This window comes from Salvia miltiorrhiza, chromosome 5 (genome assembly GCF_028751815.1).
Source record: "Salvia miltiorrhiza cultivar Shanhuang (shh) chromosome 5, IMPLAD_Smil_shh, whole genome shotgun sequence".
In the NCBI taxonomy this organism is placed as follows: domain Eukaryota; kingdom Viridiplantae; phylum Streptophyta; class Magnoliopsida; order Lamiales; family Lamiaceae; genus Salvia; species Salvia miltiorrhiza.
Genome location: NC_080391.1, coordinates 28,842,151 through 28,861,494, shown reverse-complemented (window position 1 = coordinate 28,861,494; position 19,344 = coordinate 28,842,151). Strand labels below are relative to the sequence as shown.

The 19,344-nt window shown below is 39.8% G+C and overlaps 4 protein-coding genes across 4 annotated transcripts in view; 3 read left to right on the top strand and 1 right to left on the bottom strand.

Moving 5' to 3' along the window:
- Window positions 1–19,344, top strand: part of LOC131025745 (uncharacterized) — a 774,387-nt gene that overhangs the window by 35,530 nt on the left and 719,513 nt on the right. The window lies entirely within an intron of this gene.
- On the top strand, window positions 3,811–10,408 carry LOC131026284 (vacuolar sorting protein 3). Its single transcript, XM_057956096.1, has 14 exons — window positions 3,811–5,043; window positions 5,357–5,632; window positions 5,976–6,172; window positions 6,351–6,492; window positions 6,805–7,080; window positions 7,166–7,238; window positions 7,750–7,798; window positions 8,221–8,494; window positions 8,669–8,724; window positions 8,907–8,975; window positions 9,068–9,179; window positions 9,284–9,373; window positions 9,684–9,854; window positions 9,948–10,408. Exons 1-14 carry the CDS (start codon window positions 4,045–4,047, stop codon window positions 10,038–10,040), a joined length of 2,877 nt encoding a protein of 958 aa, XP_057812079.1. The 5' UTR covers window positions 3,811–4,044; the 3' UTR covers window positions 10,041–10,408.
- Window positions 10,501–11,726, top strand: LOC131026312 (photosystem I reaction center subunit III, chloroplastic). The gene is made up of 3 exons (XM_057956157.1): window positions 10,501–11,145; window positions 11,218–11,529; window positions 11,600–11,726. Exons 1-2 carry the CDS (start codon window positions 10,790–10,792, stop codon window positions 11,525–11,527), a joined length of 666 nt encoding a protein of 221 aa, XP_057812140.1. The 5' UTR covers window positions 10,501–10,789; the 3' UTR covers window positions 11,528–11,529; window positions 11,600–11,726.
- LOC131026324 (LOB domain-containing protein 4-like) lies at window positions 11,701–12,677 on the bottom strand. The gene is made up of 2 exons (XM_057956177.1): window positions 12,231–12,677; window positions 11,701–12,164 (listed from the first exon to the last, which is right to left on the bottom strand). Exons 1-2 carry the CDS (start codon window positions 12,402–12,404, stop codon window positions 11,862–11,864), a joined length of 477 nt encoding a protein of 158 aa, XP_057812160.1. The 5' UTR covers window positions 12,405–12,677; the 3' UTR covers window positions 11,701–11,861.

Genomic DNA, 19,344 nt, shown 5'->3' with positions numbered 1-19,344 from the left:
GGTTGTTGTGAAGGGATAGGCTCCGGGCCATATAAGCGGCGAATTCTGGCGGCGTTCCGGAATTGAATTCCGTTTGATGACCGATGGTTGATCCATCGCCATCCGTGTCGGCCTCCCAATCGGTGACATGCTCTCCTTCGTCCTCGATTATCATGTTGTGCAATGTGTTGCAAGCAAACATGACGTTGCTCATGTCATCCTTCTTCTATAAACGAGACGAGCCTTTAATAATACCCCATCGAGCTTGAAGAACATCAAAAGCTCGTTCTACATCATTCCATGCAACTTTTTGCATCACTTTGAACCTCCTATTTTCCTCGTCACTTGGAAATGCAAAGCTCTTCACGAACACGAGCCACTCTGGGTAAATTTCATCTGTTGTTGGCTACAAAGTGCACCGCTGCTTGATTTCCTGACATAACGTTGTTGAACAATGTCGATTGGTTGAGGATGTTGATGTCGTTGTTCAAGCCTGCTATCTCGAAGAAGGCAAGCTAGATCCAAAGATCTCGGGATGCCACGACCTTAAGTTAATAATAGGCTCGTCGTGATCCCCTCGAGTGTAAGCGTCATGTCACGCCACTGGACGATTCTTCCAAGTCCAGTGCATGCAGTCTAGGCTCCCCAACAATTTCGGAAACCCATGCTTTGCCTCGTGTATTGCAAGTAGCCTTTTGCAGTCGGCGGTGGTTGGCCTTCTCAAATATACTCCTCCAAACATGCGGACAACAACTTCACAAAAATGCTTCAAGAACTTCAACGTTGTGCACTTTGCTATACAAAGGTATTCGTCGCAAGAATTTGCGACAATGCTATACGCCAGTTGTCGAACAGTTGTGGTGCATTAATTTATGGATCGGTGAGAAGCCCGGGCACCAAGATGCATGAAAAAAGAATTCGGATTAATATTCGGATCAGAAAAAAGAAGATAATCTTGGTTGGAAACTTCTTCGTCGAATGAATTCGACGAAAAAGTGTTGGAGAAAGACAATTTTGATGAAGAATTGAAGATGAATGAGATGAGGTAGTGGAAAATTAGATAGAATGGGAGATGTATTTATAGAAGAGAGAGAAAAAAAAAAGAGCCATTCAACGGCCAAAACACTTTTTTAGAAATATTTCGACCGTTCTGCTAAGTTTACCGTTGAATTTATTTATTTATTTATTTTTCAGGAAATTTATTGATTGAGCGGTGTGCAAAGCACACACTCAACCAAAACCACCTCCGTACTGAGAATGGATGCCCACACCCAGAGCGCATCAACTCAACGCAGTATTGGGAGGGGACTCGATCGAGCCCGGTGCGCATCAGCTCCTGAGCCCTCCACTACAGATGCTCTGATAGCACCTCACCTCTTTCCTCATAATACCTCTTCAAATTTACAACCCCAATTATCATTTTGATGATGCATCTCCAATGCCTCCCCTGGAGAGGCTCTAAGAGCATCCGCAATGGGCTTACCTGATAGTGGGGGACCACATTGAGTAAGTAGTGCTGCATTGGGGTTACTTGATGGCACTTGATAACATTAGTTTTGATTTTTATGTTTTTCATTTAAATTTAATTGCTCAAATTTAAATAACACAATTTATTTCAAATTTAAATTGCATTAATTATAAAATCCTAAATATTACATAAAACTTTAATAAAATAAAAACAATTCCTAAAAATTAACTACTCTTGCTCTAGAGGTCCGAAACGTGCCCAAAGGTGCTCCACCAAGTCATTTCGGAGTTGAGCATGTAGATGTCTATCTCGGAGAATTGTATCCCTTCGCACATATTCCTCGAAGGACACTGGTGTTTGTACAGGACTCTCCGTCAAAGCACTATTAGACGCCCCGTCATCATCTCTCCAGTTGAGAGCCGCTTCACCTTCGTGCTCCACAATCATGTTGTGGAGAATGATGCAACACAACATGATGTCCTTAAGGTGCTCTACGTACCAATTGCGCGCCGGACTTCGAATGATTCCCCACCGAGCTTGAAGGACTCCGAAGGCGCGTTCGACATCCTTCCGTGCCGATTCTTGCATCTTCTTGAACCTTGCCTCCTTCGGATTGGTTGCCATTGATGGACTCTTGACAAAGCAACGCCACTCCGGATATATGCCGTCACACAAGTAGTAGCCCATCCGGTATTCGCGCTGGTTGGCATGAAAGACCACCGGCGCCGCAGTTCCTCCTAACACGTCGGAGAAGAGGGGCGACTGATTCAGCACATTGATGTCGTTGTTTGAACCAGCGACGTCGAAGAAGGCGTGCCAAATCCACAAATCGTGGGATGCAACGGCCTCCAATATCAAGGCGGGCTCTCTCTGATCCCCGCGTGTGTAGGCGCCGTGCCACGCCTTTGGACAGTTCTTCCACGCCTAATGCATGCAGTCTAAGCTCCCGACCATCCCGGGAAAACCGTGTCGCGCCTTGTGCATATGAATGAGGCATTGGACGTCAGTTGGCGTTGGACGGCGTAGGTAATAGGCTCCAAAAGCCCGGATGACCGCCTTGCAGAACTTCTTGAGGCATACACGCCCGGTTGAGTCGGCCACTTTAAGATACTCATCGAAAACATCCGCACTAACCCCGGTGGCTAATTGGCGGATAGCCGACGTGCATTTTTGTAAAGGAGAAAGAGAGTCTCGACCGAGTGCATCAGTGCTCATATGGAAGAAAATATCTTCACCTTGAACAGCCTCGATGATGCGCAAGAACAGCTCCTTCTGCATGCGAAAACGACGTCGGAAAAAAGTAGGGCCGTACGTTGGATTGTCGATGAAGTAGTCTTGCATAAGACGTACATGGGCCTCTTCACGATCACGGTGGACGTATGATCGGGGACGTTTGACACGCGCCGGCTCTGGCGTCGGTGGGGAGCAGTATGATTGAAGCACTTGTTTCTGCAACTCTACCAACTCCATGAACCTTTCAGCTACTTCGTCGGAATCGGGCGAAGAATCATGTTCGGGTGACGACATTTTTGGAAGAACAAAGATGATATTTTGCAAGAAAAATTGAAGGAGGAAGAAGGAGTGAGTTGTGATGAATGAGGGAGGGAGAAGTATTATTTATAGAGAGAAAAGAAGAGAAAAAAAAGGGGGCCAAAAGGCTAAAAGAGCCGTTGGAAAAAAAAAATTCAAAATTGACGTTAAAAAAGCCGTTGGAATTTTTTTTTAATTGAGCCGTGTGCATAGCACGCGCTGCTCGAGTGCTACACGAGCACTTGAGTAATGCTCGAGTACACCCCCCCGCAACGCCCTTACACGATGGCAACGCTCTACTCGTCGAGTAGAGCGTTGCGGATGCTCTAAGGGGCCGTTTGATTTGCAGTTTAGGATTGATTAGGATTAAAATTATCTTGAGAAATTAGTGTGGATTAGTGTGGATTTATATTATTTCATGGGTGATTGATATAATGGCTACTTAATCCTATATTATGTTTGATATCTATATGATTATGTTGGATTATATTATCTAATACCAAAACTATCCTCACATAATTTTAAAAATATCATGTGTGTCCACCATTACTTGGGCATTTGCATCGATATGCGTGAGGAAGGGTAGCAGAATTTTTATCCAACTTCTCAGTATTAAATTTATCCGAGGGGGGTGGGCGGATTATTAGTATGGGTTAATCCCACAAAATAGCATGGAGAAGTAGGATTAAGTAGGAGTTGACCATATTAACTGCACATGATATCAAACATCACACTAATCTGTATTAATTTAATTTATCATACCTATAAATCCATATCAAATTTAATTTAATTTAATAGTGCTATATTATCACCCTAATTTAAATTTTTAATTTGCCAAAAGACAAGGGGAAAAGAGAAAAAGAAAAGATAGAGACGCATTATAGTTCCAACGACTTTCACTTGGAAAGCTTCCCCATACACACGGCAGTCGGTGGCGACCACATCAACCAAACCGATCTGGCGGCGGCCGAGTTCTTGACCGGCCGACGACGTCGTACGTGTGCAAATTCCGTTTCTTCTAATTTTAATTGCACCAGTATCGATCCACTAAACCCTAGATTTCATCAATGGCTGTAAAACCCAAGCCCCGTACGATTCTCGAACCCTTTGCAGAATCCGCCGTCGACTCCTCCAACTCTCCGATCAAACACGCCGCTCTTTCCAAACTATCCGACGACCAAACTCTAATTTACATCGGCAATCTCTCCGGCGTTCTGTTGCTCTACTCGCTGCGAACTTCCCAGACTTCCCCACCTCAAATTGCTTTCGTGAGACGACTCGCGTTGCCCGGCACCGGGGTATTGAGTTTGATCCTCCCGCTTGTTCACATCGGTAAAATCATTGTCCTCGTTGATGGATACTTGTATCTGATTGACTCTAATTTAGTCGAACAGCCTAAGAGAATTATTCTCTTCAAAGGAGTCACTGCGTTTTCTCGGAAATTCCGAAGTCGAAGTGGTTCGGCTCTTCATAGTAATGGCGGTGGTCAAGCTAATTATGTACATAGAAATGGCGATAGTAACGATGGGAAGAGTTTTTTTGCAGTTGGGATTGGGAAAAAGTTGGTATTAGCCGAGTTGGTTTTGGGTGGTTCTTTGGTGATTTTGAAGGAGATTCAAGGGGTTTTTGATGGTTTTATTACGACTGTGGTATGGTTCGACGATTCTGTATTTGTTGGTACCAAAACTGGGTATTATTTGTATAATCGTGTAAACGGGCGATGCGAGTTGATCTTCTCACTACCAGATTCATCTAGTTTACCGAGACTGAAGTTGCTGGCAAAGGAGTCAAGGGTGTTGCTAATGGTTGACAATGTAGGGATTGTTGTGGATGTGGCAGGGCAGCCAGTGGGAGGCAGCTTGGTGTTTAAGGAGGCTCCCAATTCGATAAAGGAAATAGGAAGTTATGTGATTGCTGCGAGGAATTTGACATTGGAAGTGTATCACAAGAAAACAGGATTCTGTGTTCAGAGGCTTACATTTGGAAATGGAGGTGCTGGACCATGCATGCTTGCAGATGAGGAAAGCGAGAATGGGAAGCTTGTTGCAGTTGCAACAAGTCTAAAGGTATCTTTAAAGCTTGAAAATAGTGATTGAACCTTGAGTTGAATGTATAATGTGTTACTGTGAATTGTAGATGATGCTCAATTTTGATTTGACTGTACGTTCCCTTTAGATCATGACATCAGCTATATACATTATCCAGTGGATTTCTTCTTTTAGGTAATTTGTTACAGAAGGTTGCAAAGTGACGGATTCGGGAGTGAGCTTAATGTGATTGTCAATTTTAACTGAGAATTGAGTGTTGATAATGAAATTGATCGCCTTATTCTGGATGCTTATTTTGTCGTATAATGTCTCTTATTTTTTTGTATTGAAGCTAATCTGCTACTGGAAAGTTTCTGGAGAAGAACAAATCAAAGATCTGCTCAGGAAAAAGAGCTTCAAAGAAGCCATCTCCTTGGTTGAAGAGCTGGAGAATGATGGTGAAATGACAAAGGAGATGCTCTCGTTTGTCCATGCACAGGTGGGATTCCTGTTGCTATTTGATTTGCATTTCAAGGAAGCAGTAGATCACTTCTTGCTTTCAGAAAACATGCAGCCTTCTGAACTTTTTCCATTTATCATGCCAGACCCAAATCGCTGGACGCTGCTGGTATGTGTCTCTTTCTGATTTGTGCTTATTGGCAGCTTAACATGTTTCTTTTTATCCTTTTGAATGTCATACCTCGATCCTAGTCTCATTCTTTGAAACATAACTTTTGAGTAGCGTTTATGGCTATAGTAATTATTGTAAGCTTATCATTTTCTCCGAGTTGTAAACTGGGAAGATGCTCCAATGCGGATATAGGAGTTATTGGATTCAAAACTTATGTAGAGTTCTCTAATATTCATTTGACATAATCTTCTTGTGTCGATTTTAACAGGTACATATTTAGTTGCGAGTGTCATCTTATTTGAGATGTTTATTAGTAATGTAATATATTGTTTGGATCCAGGTCCCAAGAAACCGATATTGGGGTTTGCATCCTCCTCCAACACCGCTTGAAAATGTAATAGATGATGGGTTGACAGCCATTCAAAGAGCTCTTTTTCTTAAGAAGGCAGGTGTAGAGTCTGCTGTTGATGATGAGTTTCTTCTAAATCCACCCACAAGAGCTGATCTGTTAGAGTCTGCCATAGAGAACATGATAAGGTGTTTCTGAATTTCTGTTGGTAGTCATTTGATGTTCACTATACTCGATTTCGCTCAAGAGCCATATTTTTTTTGTGAGTGCTTAAAATATTTTGGTTTCCTATCTCAATGTGTGTTGCATGATGTGCTACTCTGGATCTTGCTAATTGTTTGTCCAACTTTCACTAATTTGCTGCAGATATCTGCAAACATGTCGTGAAAGAGATCTAGCCATTTCAGTGAAGGAAGGAGTTGACACTCTTCTGATGTATCTTTATAGAGCTCGAAATTGTGTTGATGACATGGAAAGCCTTGCTTCTTCGGAGAACTGCTGTGTAGTGGTATGGATTACCTTTCACTTCTCCCTCAATTGGCTGAGGTATCCTTTATGGATTGACTTATTATTCCTTTTATGGTCTGTAATGAGGGAAGATTGAGTGTCGAAGCTGTTTAGTGTTTAGTGTCCAACTGCTTGAACGGCTTCTAAATGCTTATTGCTGCAAAGTTTTGTGATTCAACTAAAAGATTTTGTAACTATTTTGTTAGTACAAGTTAGTAAATCTTGCTCTGTGTTAATAATGGCATAAATTCTATCTAACTCATATTACTGGCTCACCTAAACAATGGCCATGGGAATCCAATGGGCAGTGCAGGAGGAGCTAGAAGCACTACTGAATGACTCTGGGCATTTGCGCACACTTGCTTTCCTGTATGCTGGCAAGGGTATGAGTGCCAAGGCTGTTTCTACTTGGCGTGTATTGGCCAGAAAATATTCATCAGGCAGCTATCGTAACGAACAATCCGAGGAAACTGATTTACAAGATCCCTCTAGAAGATTTATCTCAAATCGGGAGGCTGCAGCAACAGAGGCATCTAAGATTCTTGAGGAGTCATCTGACCAAGATTTGATACTTCAACACTTCGGATGGGTTCACAACTAACCCTTCTAAATCATTTTCAGCTTTTTGATTGATATATCTGATTTTGTATGTGGCCTTTCGTTTCTTTTTCTAGATTGCAGATATCAACCAGGTGCTTGCAGTTCAAATTCTGATATCAGAAAAAAGGAGCGATTTACTATCACCAGGCAAGGCTATCAGGAACATTATATAGGAGTCATGATATTCCAAGCATGTGCTTTTTATATTTATATTTCAAGACCGGAGAAGTTTCCAGGATTAGGTTTGAGGGACTAGTATGTATTGTATCAAAAGAGACGAGTTCCCTAGTTGGTTTTTTGTAACTTACTAAGATTATATATTCACCTAAGTTCCTTTGTTTGAATGAAAAGAATTGTGCTGGTTGCTAGCAGACTTGCCACGTCACCTTTCTGCCACTGATTGCTAGTTGGTTGATCTGTTCCTTTAGATAAAAATGTATATTCTGGGCTTGTGAGAGCTACTGTATGTCTGACATTTTTTTTGTCTAGTTTTCGGCAATTCAAATTACTTCAGTTGACCTTTAATAATGTTATCCCTGATTTTTTTCTGCGAAACTTGTGATTCTTAGTTGTAGACTTGTAGTACTTTTGCTGTTATATTTTGGTGCATTAATCCTTCTTTGTGTTGCTGATTTTGATGCAACTTTTACCATGGCAGATGAAGTTATTGCTGCAATTGATCCCAAAAAAGTGGAAATTCTTCAAAGGTATTACTCCCTCCGTCCCACTTATCTTGGCACACTTTCCTTTTTAGTTTGTCCCATTTATAATGGCACTTAGCAAAAATAGTATGTGGTCCCTACCTTCTCTACACACATTAAACAAGTGGTCCCCACTCACTTTACACTCTTAACCCCTTATTCTTAATTTCCATGCCCAAAGTAAAAGTGCCAAGATAAGTGGGACGGAGGGAGTACATTGTTTTTTAATTACATAGAAATGGTGAATTTCTTACTTCTCCTTGGTACTTCGTCCAGTTAGTACACTTGAATTATAGTTTACGCTAGCATTTCTACCTAATCATTTTAATTTTTAAGAAATCTTTGTTTGCCTCGACTTATCATGATTGCCGTATCAGAATCATTTATGTGGTTGTCAATCATTAATAATTTTGTGTAATGCATAACAGATATCTCCAGTGGTTGATTGAAGACCAAGATTCTGAGGACTCGCAGTTCCATACAACATATGCACTCTTGCTTGCAAAGTCAGCACTTGAAACTTATCCTGTGGAGCTTTCAACTCAAAATTCTCTCAATGAGATGAACGTGTCTGAGAATAGGAGTTCAATTTTTGATACTCCTGTTAGGGAAAGACTCCAGATATTCTTACAGTCATCAGCCCTATATGATGCAGAAGAGGTCCTTGATATGATTGAAGAGTCAGAACTTTGGCTTGAAAAGGTTGACTAATAGTTCTCTCCTTACAGAACCAGAATATATCTGATTCAGTATGTCTATTTTACTTCAAGAAATAAGTATATAAAATGTTTTTGGCTTATTAACAGCTGAATCTGATATTAAATCGTTACTTTTACTCTCTAATACTAACTAATCTGGCTTGGTTGCCTTTGGCAGGCTATTCTTTATAGGAGGCTTGGCCAAGAAACACTTGTGCTAGATATTTTGGCTTTGTAAGTTCACAACACTATCAAAAGTAGGATAGTTGGTTCCTTCCTTTTATCCTATAAGGGCTGACATATTTTGTCCTACTTATCATTGTATTATAGTGCATGAAAGATAGGGAGATATGATATGTAATCAAGTTTATCATGATGTAGAGTGACGGGGTTATATGTCCCTTTTACTTTATTAGGAAACTGGAGAACTTTGAAGCTGCTGAAAACTACTGCGCGGAGATTGGTAGACCAGATGCTTATATGCAGTCAGTTATCTTTCTCTCTTTCTATTTCTTGAATTTTGGTGAGAATACTTTCATCATGGCATAATATTATTGTTTCTCCATGATTCCATCAGGTTGCTCGACATATATTTGGACCCTAAGGATGGCAGAGAGCCCATGTTCAAAGCCGCCGTCCGTCTTCTCCACAATCATGGAGAAATGCTAGATCCTTTGAAAGTGCTTGAGGTATAGGTTTGCATCCCGCTTGCCCCATGCCACTAGCATTCTTTTTGTGATTATCAATTCGACTTAGTGTTCTACTCTATTTATATTACTTATTCCTGTCCCAGAGATTATCACCGGATATGCCCCTCCAGCTTGCTTCAGATACAATATTAAGAATGTTAAAGGCCCGGCAGCATCATCGTCTGCAAGGAAGAGTATGTTTCATGATGTACTCCTGCCAGTTAATTGTTAATATTCATTCTTTCTCTTTGCAATGCTGTACAGCCATATTTGCCCTGATGTCAAACAATTGTTTATGATTCGTTCCTTCTCGTCTCATCTTTTCTCTGGGAACAGTTATCACAAATGGTTTTGGATTATCATTTGACATTCAAAAATGAGTTGCTTGGCATAAGAAATTGTCAGGATTTTAGGTTCCGAAGTTTAATTGGGTAAAAAGAAATTTGTTGATGATATTCATGATAATCAGGCCCTTGTAGACTGCTAAGATACCGTCTTTTGCAGATTGTTCACAAGATGTCTCATGCCTTGGACGTTGATGCGAGCTTAGCAAGACTGGAAGAGAGGTCCCGCCTCGTGCAGATTAATGATGAAAGCACTTGTGATTCTTGCCATGCTCGTCTTGGTACCAAACTGTTTGCGATGTACCCAGATGATTCAGTTGTTTGTTACAAGGTTTGGTGTTTGTTCATTTTCTAGTATTTATGTTTGTACATCCGCATATTCGTCTAGTTCATGCTTCCTAATTGATGGACACCTTTCTCGCAGTGCTACCGTCGTCAAGGTGAATCCACTTCTGTCAGTGGTCGCAATTTCAAGACAGATATCTTACTTAAACCCGGATGGTTGGTTACTCGATGAAATGCTCAATATATATTCTGAATTCAAGACCATGTGGTGCTATCAATGAGGCGAATTCATCTTTCAATCGGATAGATTCGCTTAGTCTCAAGTTGGGAGTTCATCGAGTTAGCCGATGCCCCCCGTCTGCTGCTCAGCAAAATATGAATAGAAGGTCCTGCGGTATCAAATGAATTAGTTATTTATTCGGCCCGGATGTGTAATATTTGAGTGACATTGAGGAAATAATGCTGAAAATTACAGTAAAAATTTGCAGGCGAAGTAGAATTTTTGTTGCAAAATCTTATGTCGATGTATATAATGCAGCTAAATTTCTGTGACTTAAAGCTAGCAAAGATAATTTTGCAATTATTTTCTTGTCTAGTTCATCGCACGTTTTCTTTTATTACTAAGCTGTAGAATGTTTTGGGATTGTAGTCTGAATAAATTGTATTAATGTATATTTGGATATTAGTAGGCACAATAATATGGAGATGCGACGATTTAAGTATAGCAGCAGTAGGCCGTGGTGTAGTAGAAGAATCTATATCATATTTTGGGATGTATAAACTTGTGGAGGCAGCACGAGTGCAGTCTCGGATAGATGGAATCTCAAAGCGCAGCCCCAATCAGAAGAGTCCATGTCAGCATACACAATCCAATCCACCTTATCCTCTCTCCAAACCAAAATCTAAAATTCATCTCTCCACACTCCACTCATCTTCATAATCACAAGGAGCACAAATTTCTTTTCATCAAGAAGAAGAAAGATGTCGCTCACAATCCCCACCAACCTCTCGAAATCCATCTCGACGCCCAAACTGGGGTTCCAGAAGGCAAGAAGCGCCGCCATAGTATGCCAGGCTAACGCTCCCAACCAAGAAAATTCATGGTCTGAGCTGAAGGCGTTCTCGGCGGCGCTGGCCCTCTCCTCCATCATCTTGTCGGCGCCGGTGCTGCCGGCCTCCGCCGACATCTCGGGGCTGACCCCGTGCAAGGAGTCGAAACAGTTCGCGAAGCGCGAGAAGAATGAGATCAAGAAGCTGGAGTCGTCGCTGAAGCTGTACGCCCCCGACAGCGCCCCGGCCCTGGCCATCCAGGCGACCGTGGAGAAGACGAAGCGCAGGTAAGCCAAGTCATCATAATTAATGAATCAAGTAGAATAGCGGTATTGGTATTTGAGAAGTGGGTGGTGCAGGTTCGACAACTACGGGAAGCAAGGGCTGCTGTGCGGCGCGGATGGGCTGCCTCACTTGATCGTGAGCGGCGATCAGAGGCACTGGGGCGAGTTCATCACCCCGGGAATCCTCTTCTTGTACATTGCTGGATGGATCGGATGGGTGGGAAGGAGCTACTTGATCGCCATCAGAGACGACAAGAAGCCCACCCAGAAGGAGATCATCATCGATGTTCCATTGGCTAACAGCCTCGCCTGGAGGGGTTTCATCTGGCCCATTGCTGCTTACAGAGAGTACTTGAATGGAGAACTCATTGATCCCAATGTCTGAAGGTAATACCATTCATTACACCTTTCTCTCATATACAATACTGCCATTCATTGTTTTGTTTCTCTGTTGCAGGGGAGGCAAGGAAGATTCAGGGGAGGCAAGGAAGATTTCTTGTATTTATACTTGTAAACTTTGTTTGTGTACTTGAACTTGTGTTTGCTTTGGAATCAATCAACCATGAGGAGGAGTGTTTGCTTAATTATTACAAATTCATACTAACAAAACATGATGAAATCTATAATCATAATAACAATACAAACAAGCCCAGATCCAAAAAAATAGTCATAGGAACTCGGTGGGTGCCTATGCTGGGCATGTAGGATATGTATGTAATCTAAGTAGACGACCACATGGATTCTCTGAAGCTGGCATGCTCGACCCCCATATCCATGTCGAAATTGGAGGGTTTGGAATGGGACAACAATGTGTAGGAATTAGTGGGGCTGGTGGCTTGGTTGCGGAGCCTGAGGTGCAGCATCTCGGCCTGAGTGAGGGCGAGCTGCTGCCTCAGGGCGTCGATCTGCTGCTGCAGATACGAGATGGCTCCGACGCACCCGTACACCGGGTCCCGCATCCTCGCATTAGCCTCGTACACCATACTGCTCACCGCGTCGCCTCTGTGCTCCTCCGGCAACTCCTGACAATACAATTTCCATCAGACCTATATATGTAACAACATCCATCACCATCACTACCTACTTACCTGCAACATCTTGCTAACGTTGCTAGCTCCGAACACCTTGTGCACGCCCGCAAACTTTCCCGGCTCCTCCGCCGGGAAATACGGCGCGAAGATGCACTCCTGCGAGCACCTCCGCCGGAGGAGCTTGCAGGCGGCGCACGGCGACGAAGCATTCTGTTTTCTGCTAACTTCCATCTATTTCCCAATTACATAATAAAAAGCTTGTTTATGTGATTAAACCACTAATGAGGTTTAATATTGATTTATATGGAGAAAAAATGATCAAGATCAATAGTTGTTGTAAACATTCACGAAAAAAAGATTAAGAATTTGTGAAACAAATTTTTTGAAAGTGGGAAAGAGATTAAGAGAGTAGGTTTAGTACAACGAGTGGAGGGCTTTTTATAATGGAAAATTTTGTGGGACTGCAATTTCGTGGGGCCAATTTCGTGGAATTCCATTTCCACCACTTCAAATATTTTTTGAGATTTTTTTTCAATTTAATAATTTTTCTTTCATGATAGGACAGTTTTTTACTGTATATAAAACTTCATGATTAATTAAATTATTATAATTAATAGCTTGGTTTTATTTAATTGTCAAATTTATTTGTGCTACATGGCATGTGCAATTACTGGAGGTTTCGTAATAAATAAAGAATAATTTGTATGAAGATATGATTGGCGATTGGGTCTATTCTACAAGATTTAGGCCGATTTGATGGCACGTGTTCATGTTTTTGGACAGAAATTACGTAAAAATGATCGTTAAGTTTGTTGCTCAATGTTAAGATATTTAAATACAGTTAATGTCATAAGCATACGTGGCGAACTTCTTTTTTAACATTTGATGTTTTATTTTCACATTTTGTAGTCTATCATCTCGATTTGCGAAAGAAGCTTGGAGAAAATATAATTTAGGTTGAGTAGTTTTCGTGTTATAAACTCTTTTTTTTTTCTTCTTTTTTTGTGAAGTAACCTATAAAAAGAAATTATGAAAATAATATACTCCCTCCGTCCACCAAACATATGCCACTTTACTTTCGGCACGGATTTTAATAAAATGTGAGTGAAGTTGATAGTGGAGTAAGGGTCCCACTTTAAATGTGAGTGGAATAGTGTGGACCCTAGTACTAAAAATGGATGTGACATATTTTTTGTGGACGGACGAAAAAGGAAATTGTGGCATATTTTTGGTGGACGGAGGGAGTATTTATTTTCATAGACATCATGAGTACTCGTGTATGTGGAGAGCATGTGTGCCTTACTAGAATAAGTTATGAACAAGTAGCATAGTAAGATGTAGAAGCTTTGTTCATATACGATACATATACTTATCTTTTTTCTTTCTTTCTTTTCTTTTTAGGGAGGAGAGAAGAGAGAGATCAATGATTAAACCTCACATCTACTTTATTTACTACATTCTATATTGTGAATCAACGCACACAATTAGAATTTAACCGAATCACATTCAATAGCAATTCTCAAATGGAGAAGTGTCGTCCAAATTCAAATTCAATTCAATTAATATTTAGCATTATACTGATAACTACAAATACTACTCCCTCGCCCCCTCCCCCCACCATGAAAAGAGTTTTATTTACCCTTTTTCCATGAAAAATGATCTATTTTCACCTTTTAAGCTATCACATCTTACTTTCTCTCTTATATTTAACTATAAATTGTACTCCATCCGTCCCGCTATGTATGAGACGTAGCTTTTCGGCACGGAGACTAAGAAGAAAAAAATTAGACTAATAATGTGTTTAAAATTTTTGTCAATCAAAACAAAATTCAGCCAACCACAAACCGGTGATCTGCCAATCAAAACAAAATTCAACCAGATTTTTGGATTCTGCCAACCAAAACAAAATCAAAAATTCAGATTCTGCCAACCACAAACAAAATTGTAAAACCCAGAATCATACAAAACCCGCAAACAAAAATCCAGATCCAAGTATTGTGCAAAAATCCAGAATTGTTCAAAACCCACAAATCAAAAATCCAGATCCAGATTTCACTCCCTTCCCCAGCACCCAATCCACCACAACCGGAATCACCTAGGTTGCTCGCACTCCGTCGCCGCGCTGCTACTAGGGTTCTTTAGGGTGCAAAGCGGAATGGTTGGAGACGGAGAATGCCAGTGAGCAAGCTTCTTCGGGGTGCACCTCTTCTTCTTGTGGGCGGCGCCACCCTCCTTCGCAAGCTTCTTACTGGCCTTTAGCTTTTTCTCTTTTTGTCGGAACGTTTCGTTGAACGACGCAAAGTGGACTGGTGGGAGATGGAGAAAGCCAACGATCAAGCTTCTTCTCTGCAGGTGCTTTCTCGGCTGCGGGCTCTTCTCCGGAGGCGGCGGCGTGGAGCAGGAAGAAGGTGAGATACGAATGCAGAGAGAGAGAGAGGTAGAATTGAAATGAGTAAATGAGTAGAATTAGGGAGGGATTTATTTAGGCAGTAATTAGTGAATAAATTAAACTTTAAGTGAACCCTTATTATTTTCCAAAATAGAAACATGTCATTTAGGTTGGGACAATCCAAAATGGAATACGTGACATTAATAATGGGACGGAGGAAGTATTTTATTCTTTGGTCGACAAAGTTGAAAAGAAAATCAAAGGCTGGAAGAGTAGTACTTTGTCGCTTGCAGGGCGAATTACCTTGATCAAATCGATCTTGCAAGCCATCCCGGTGTTCCAACTTTCTTTCTCCTTTATTCCAAAAGCTGTGCTTAGCAAGATTAATTCTCTTTGCTGTACTTTCTTGTGGGGGGGGGGGGGAAATGGGGAGTCGAGTCACATTGCTTGGGTCAAATGGAAGGTCCTTTGTAATAAAAAGCGAGAGGGGGGGCTGGGTTTTCGGAATCTCGAATGGTTCAACAAGGCGTTGGTTTTTAAATGGTTGTGGAGATATCTGTCGGAGGGCGATTCTCTTTGGGCTAGGGTGGTTAATTCCATGTATGGGCAGGTGAGTTGGGGGAAGAGGGAGTTTGTAGGCTGGAGAATCGGGGCAGCAGGAAGGGGTGGTGGACGAGAATTGTCGAGAAGGGGGGGAAGGTGGAAGAGAGATGGTTCTCGAGTAATATCTGTCGTCGGGTAGGTGATGGCATGAGGGTGAGGTTCTGGGAGGAGGTTTGGGTTGGGGGTAAACCTCTGAAATTCGTGTTTCCAAGATTATTCAACTTGTGTATTGATAAAACAGGTTTGGTGGGGGAATCGGGCTTTTGGGAGAACGGCGAATGGAACTGGGAGATCGGATGAAGAAGAGAGTTGAGAGAGAGGGAAAGAGAGATGTGGGAGGCTTTGAGGACTTCAATTTCTCAAGTTATTCCTTGTGCAGGTAAGGAAGATGTATGGAGCTGGAAATCTGGAAAAGACGACGTCTTCTCAACAAAGGCGGCATACGATATCATCGCGGCCTCAAATTACGGGCTGTTCCCGGAGGAGGAGGTTGAGGCTGCAAAAGTTTGGAAGGCTCAGGCACCCCATAAGGCAACAGTTACGGCTTGGCGAGCTTTGATCAATCGACTTCCCACTTGTGATAACTTACTTCGAAGAAATGTCTCTATCGGTGTCGAAGAGAGATGGTGTAATTCCTGCGTGATGCAAGACGAAACATCGGAACACATCTTTCTTCACTGCCCCAAAGTCGAGATGGTGTGGAATCAAATTCATCAATGGATCGACTTAAAAACAGCCAAGCCTAAAGGTATGTTACAACACTTCAAATCGTTTGTCCTCGGAGTTAGAAGGAAAGAATGGAGAAAACTGCTCCTTGCTCTGTGGGTTGGTATTATTTGGCTGATTTGGAAATACAGAAACGAGAGTAGGTTCGAGGGTAGGGTGTGGGATGCCAATCAACTCGTTTTGGAGATGAAGGGTAGATTGTGGAGTTGGAACAAGATTTTCCACCTTGTTGATGAAATTGGTTCCTTCTCTTCTTGGTGTTCAAGTGAACACAAACTATCCTTTTTGTAATTTTCTTGGTACCTCTGGTACCTTGTTTTCTTCTCCTTTCAATTAAGCTCTTTTACTGATAAAAAAAAAGGAAGTATTTTATTCTATTTTTAACTAATAATGTACTTTTATTCTATTTTATTTTATTCTAACACTATCGCTACAAATTGTATTTTTATTCTACTTGCAACAATTTTAACAACTGTATTAAAACTTGTGTCCAGCGTGACATGATACTCTTTTTCATGAACGAATGGAGTAATTCATGATAATTGATAACGGTCTTATCACTGAATAACTAAACATGCAAATTATTGACCAGATAATCCACAAGAATTAAGCATTAAGAATTGTAAATCGGAAACTGGAAGACAAAATGGTATCAATAAAACAATTACATAAATTGAATCAGCTACATGCAAACCCTAGAATCAGAAAAGAAAACTAGTCAGACATAATCAAATAAATTAAAGACATAATTAAACAAAAAACAATTGAATTAAATAAAACTGATAAAACCCATAAAGAATTGAAGATGAACAACTTGAATATTCAATCTTGCAGAAAATAAATCTAAGCTATGAAGATTAAGAAAATAATAAATTCTAAAACTAGGGTATGATAAATAAGTGTCTAATAGGCCAATAAAAGGACGCATATATAGGTACAAGGGAAATCACAGTACAAAACTAAAAAATACGGATAAAAACTCATCTGGGCCCACTTTTAGAGGGTTTTCACCTTTTGCCCCCGGTCAGGGGCCGCAACCGCGTTGTATGACCTCAGGAAATGCTTTGTATTATAGCGAACGATAGTGGGCACGCCCGCGGCCACTGTCTCGACTGCGGGCCCCTGATGCTTGACACAATGTTTTTGTTTTGGCCATATCTCCTTCGTATGAATTCCGATTCACAATCCTTTTGCGTTCACGAACTCATATTGAGATGATCTACAACTTTTGTTCATATCATTCTTCCTAATTCAACTTTAATATTTTTGTATATTTCACCAAATATGATCAGGTATCATATTTCACAAGATAAAGTAATTCAAGCACAAATCAACTATCAAACATTCAATCCCCTATAAAATTGACATCTTAAGAATATTAAAAATCATAGAAAAATAAGTGTTATCGCCATGTTCCTCTTAACTCTGACGCAAAAATTGCCGCTTGCCATTGTCACGACTCCCATCTTCTCCCTCAATTTTGTTGTGATTAATGATTGAGAGATTGTTGAATTTTCTGTTTTTCTTTGCGGCCTAACATCAAAATGACATTGCTTTATATAATAAGGTGGAAAAAATATTTCATCTCAAAGTTCGTAAGAAATTGATGTTAGCAGTTAAAGAGTTCAACTTATAGCTTCAAGCTGAATTAGGAGCTTCAAAGAGATGAATCATCTTCTCGTTATTATCAAAATTTGTATTGCATAATATTTTACTCATTTCGTCCACGATATCGTTATTAATTTTGTCATTTTTGTCCATTCACCATATCATTTCCATTTCTATTTATAGTAGTACGGTTTACAAACTTCACTTACAACAATAGTGAGACCCAAACTCCACTCACAATGATACTCACTATTACTATTCACCATTTTCTTAAAATCCGTATCATCTTCAAAGTGAAGACGATATCGTGCATGGAGGGCTAACAAACAATGCTTAAGATGGAAATTTTATAAAATAAAATTTGAATGCATTCTACTAAAAAGGTTGAGAATATAAACCGATGTTAACTCTAAAACTAATGCAGATTTCTTTTGTGGTAGATATGAGGTTAGGTTATAGATCCGAGGCAAAAGAAAGTATTAGAAACATCTCTACTTTGTGTGCTGCACGCAAGCACGCCTTATTATATCCTTTTTAATTTTTCAAAATTTGTATACTCAAATTTTAAGACTTTTGATAATGGCTAGATGACGTGTCAATTTTCAAGAGGGTTTTATTTTAATAATTTGCAATGTAGAAAAAGGTGACCAAGAGTTCAACAATTCTGTCTAAAAGATCTTTGATCAATTGATTATTGATCCATCTTAAATTCCAAGGTGGTAGCTTTGTTTTGGTAAAATAAATAAAATTAGTTTTGACCTAACTTGAACTAGTAAAGGTTTGATACTTGACATTTGGGGTTTACTTATTGTACTTGGTTCTTTAATCACATAGTATTATTTATTTGGTTGCTTAGAATATATAAAGCCTAGACTATCATGTGTACATTTGATTAAAATAAGGCACATATTCCTACCAACATTTTAAGTATTGATAAATTAGTCACATTTAATTTCTTAAATATGATTTATCTCTTTTGTGCGATTTAAAGATTATTGCCTACACCAAAAGGTATACTCAGAAATAAAAAGGGCTATATGCGCAGCATAATCCGTTAATTTAGAAATTATATGCACGAATCAATTATTTAATTATAATGCATATAAATAAAATTCAAGTTTGATTTTATTATTTGTGATGTCATGGAAATTTTGTTGTCTATGATGCCCTAAATTATTTTCAGCTGTCCCTTTAATTAAATTTTTCTTTTTGTACGATGTAGACATTCTGTCTGGTGTTTGCCGGAGAGAATTTAATTAGTGAATTGACTAATAGTAGTGCCCATCATTTATTTCAAAACACTTCTAAATTTAAACAAAGTTATTAAACTAAAGTAAAGATAAAAGAAGCCTTAATTGTAGCTTTTACCTATACTAAAAAAAAAATACAAATAAATTAAAATATATAAATAATATCTATTTAAAATATTTATATCCTTAATTAAAATATAAAAAAAATAAAAGAAAACTAAAAAAAGAAAAAATAAATGTTCTAGATCACATCTCTCTGTTCTCTCCAAATCCGTCGCTCTTCCCTCATTTGCGCCATTGCCTCACTCTATCGGCAAATCTGCCGCCTTTTCCTTTTCAGGCCTACGTCTCTTTTTTTCTCTCTTCAGGTCTATCGTGGTTCAAATTTAGTATTTCATTTAAGGATTGAGTAATACATTATCTTATTCTTATATATATATATATATATATATATATATATATATATATATATATATATTATATTAATATCTAAAATTCGCAGTATCAAATTTGAAATCTGATACGGTCTTGCATCACCACTCACTGTCCATGATAAAATACAAAAAAGAAAAGAAAAAAAAAGATAGAAAAAGAG

What these genes read in the sequence shown, in the direction of transcription:
- LOC131026312 (XM_057956157.1), top strand. Translation starts at nt 10,790, where the DNA reads ATGTCGCTCACAATCCCCACCAACCTCTCGAAATCCATCTCGACGCCC. An exon ending in GTGGAGAAGACGAAGCGCAG is followed by an intron (nt 11,146 to 11,217) that starts GTAAGCCAAGTC and finishes TGGGTGGTGCAG; the next exon opens with GTTCGACAACTACGGGAAGC.
- LOC131026284 (XM_057956096.1), top strand. Translation starts at nt 4,045, where the DNA reads ATGGCTGTAAAACCCAAGCCCCGTACGATTCTCGAACCCTTTGCAGAA. An exon ending in GTGCTAGATATTTTGGCTTT is followed by an intron (nt 8,725 to 8,906) that starts GTAAGTTCACAA and finishes TTACTTTATTAG; the next exon opens with GAAACTGGAGAACTTTGAAG. An exon ending in ATCATCGTCTGCAAGGAAGA is followed by an intron (nt 9,374 to 9,683) that starts GTATGTTTCATG and finishes CGTCTTTTGCAG; the next exon opens with ATTGTTCACAAGATGTCTCA.
- LOC131026324 (XM_057956177.1), bottom strand. Translation starts at nt 12,404, where the DNA reads ATGGAAGTTAGCAGAAAACAGAATGCTTCGTCGCCGTGCGCCGCCTGC. An exon ending in ACGTTAGCAAGATGTTGCAG is followed by an intron (nt 12,165 to 12,230) that starts GTAAGTAGGTAG and finishes TTGTATTGTCAG; the next exon opens with GAGTTGCCGGAGGAGCACAG.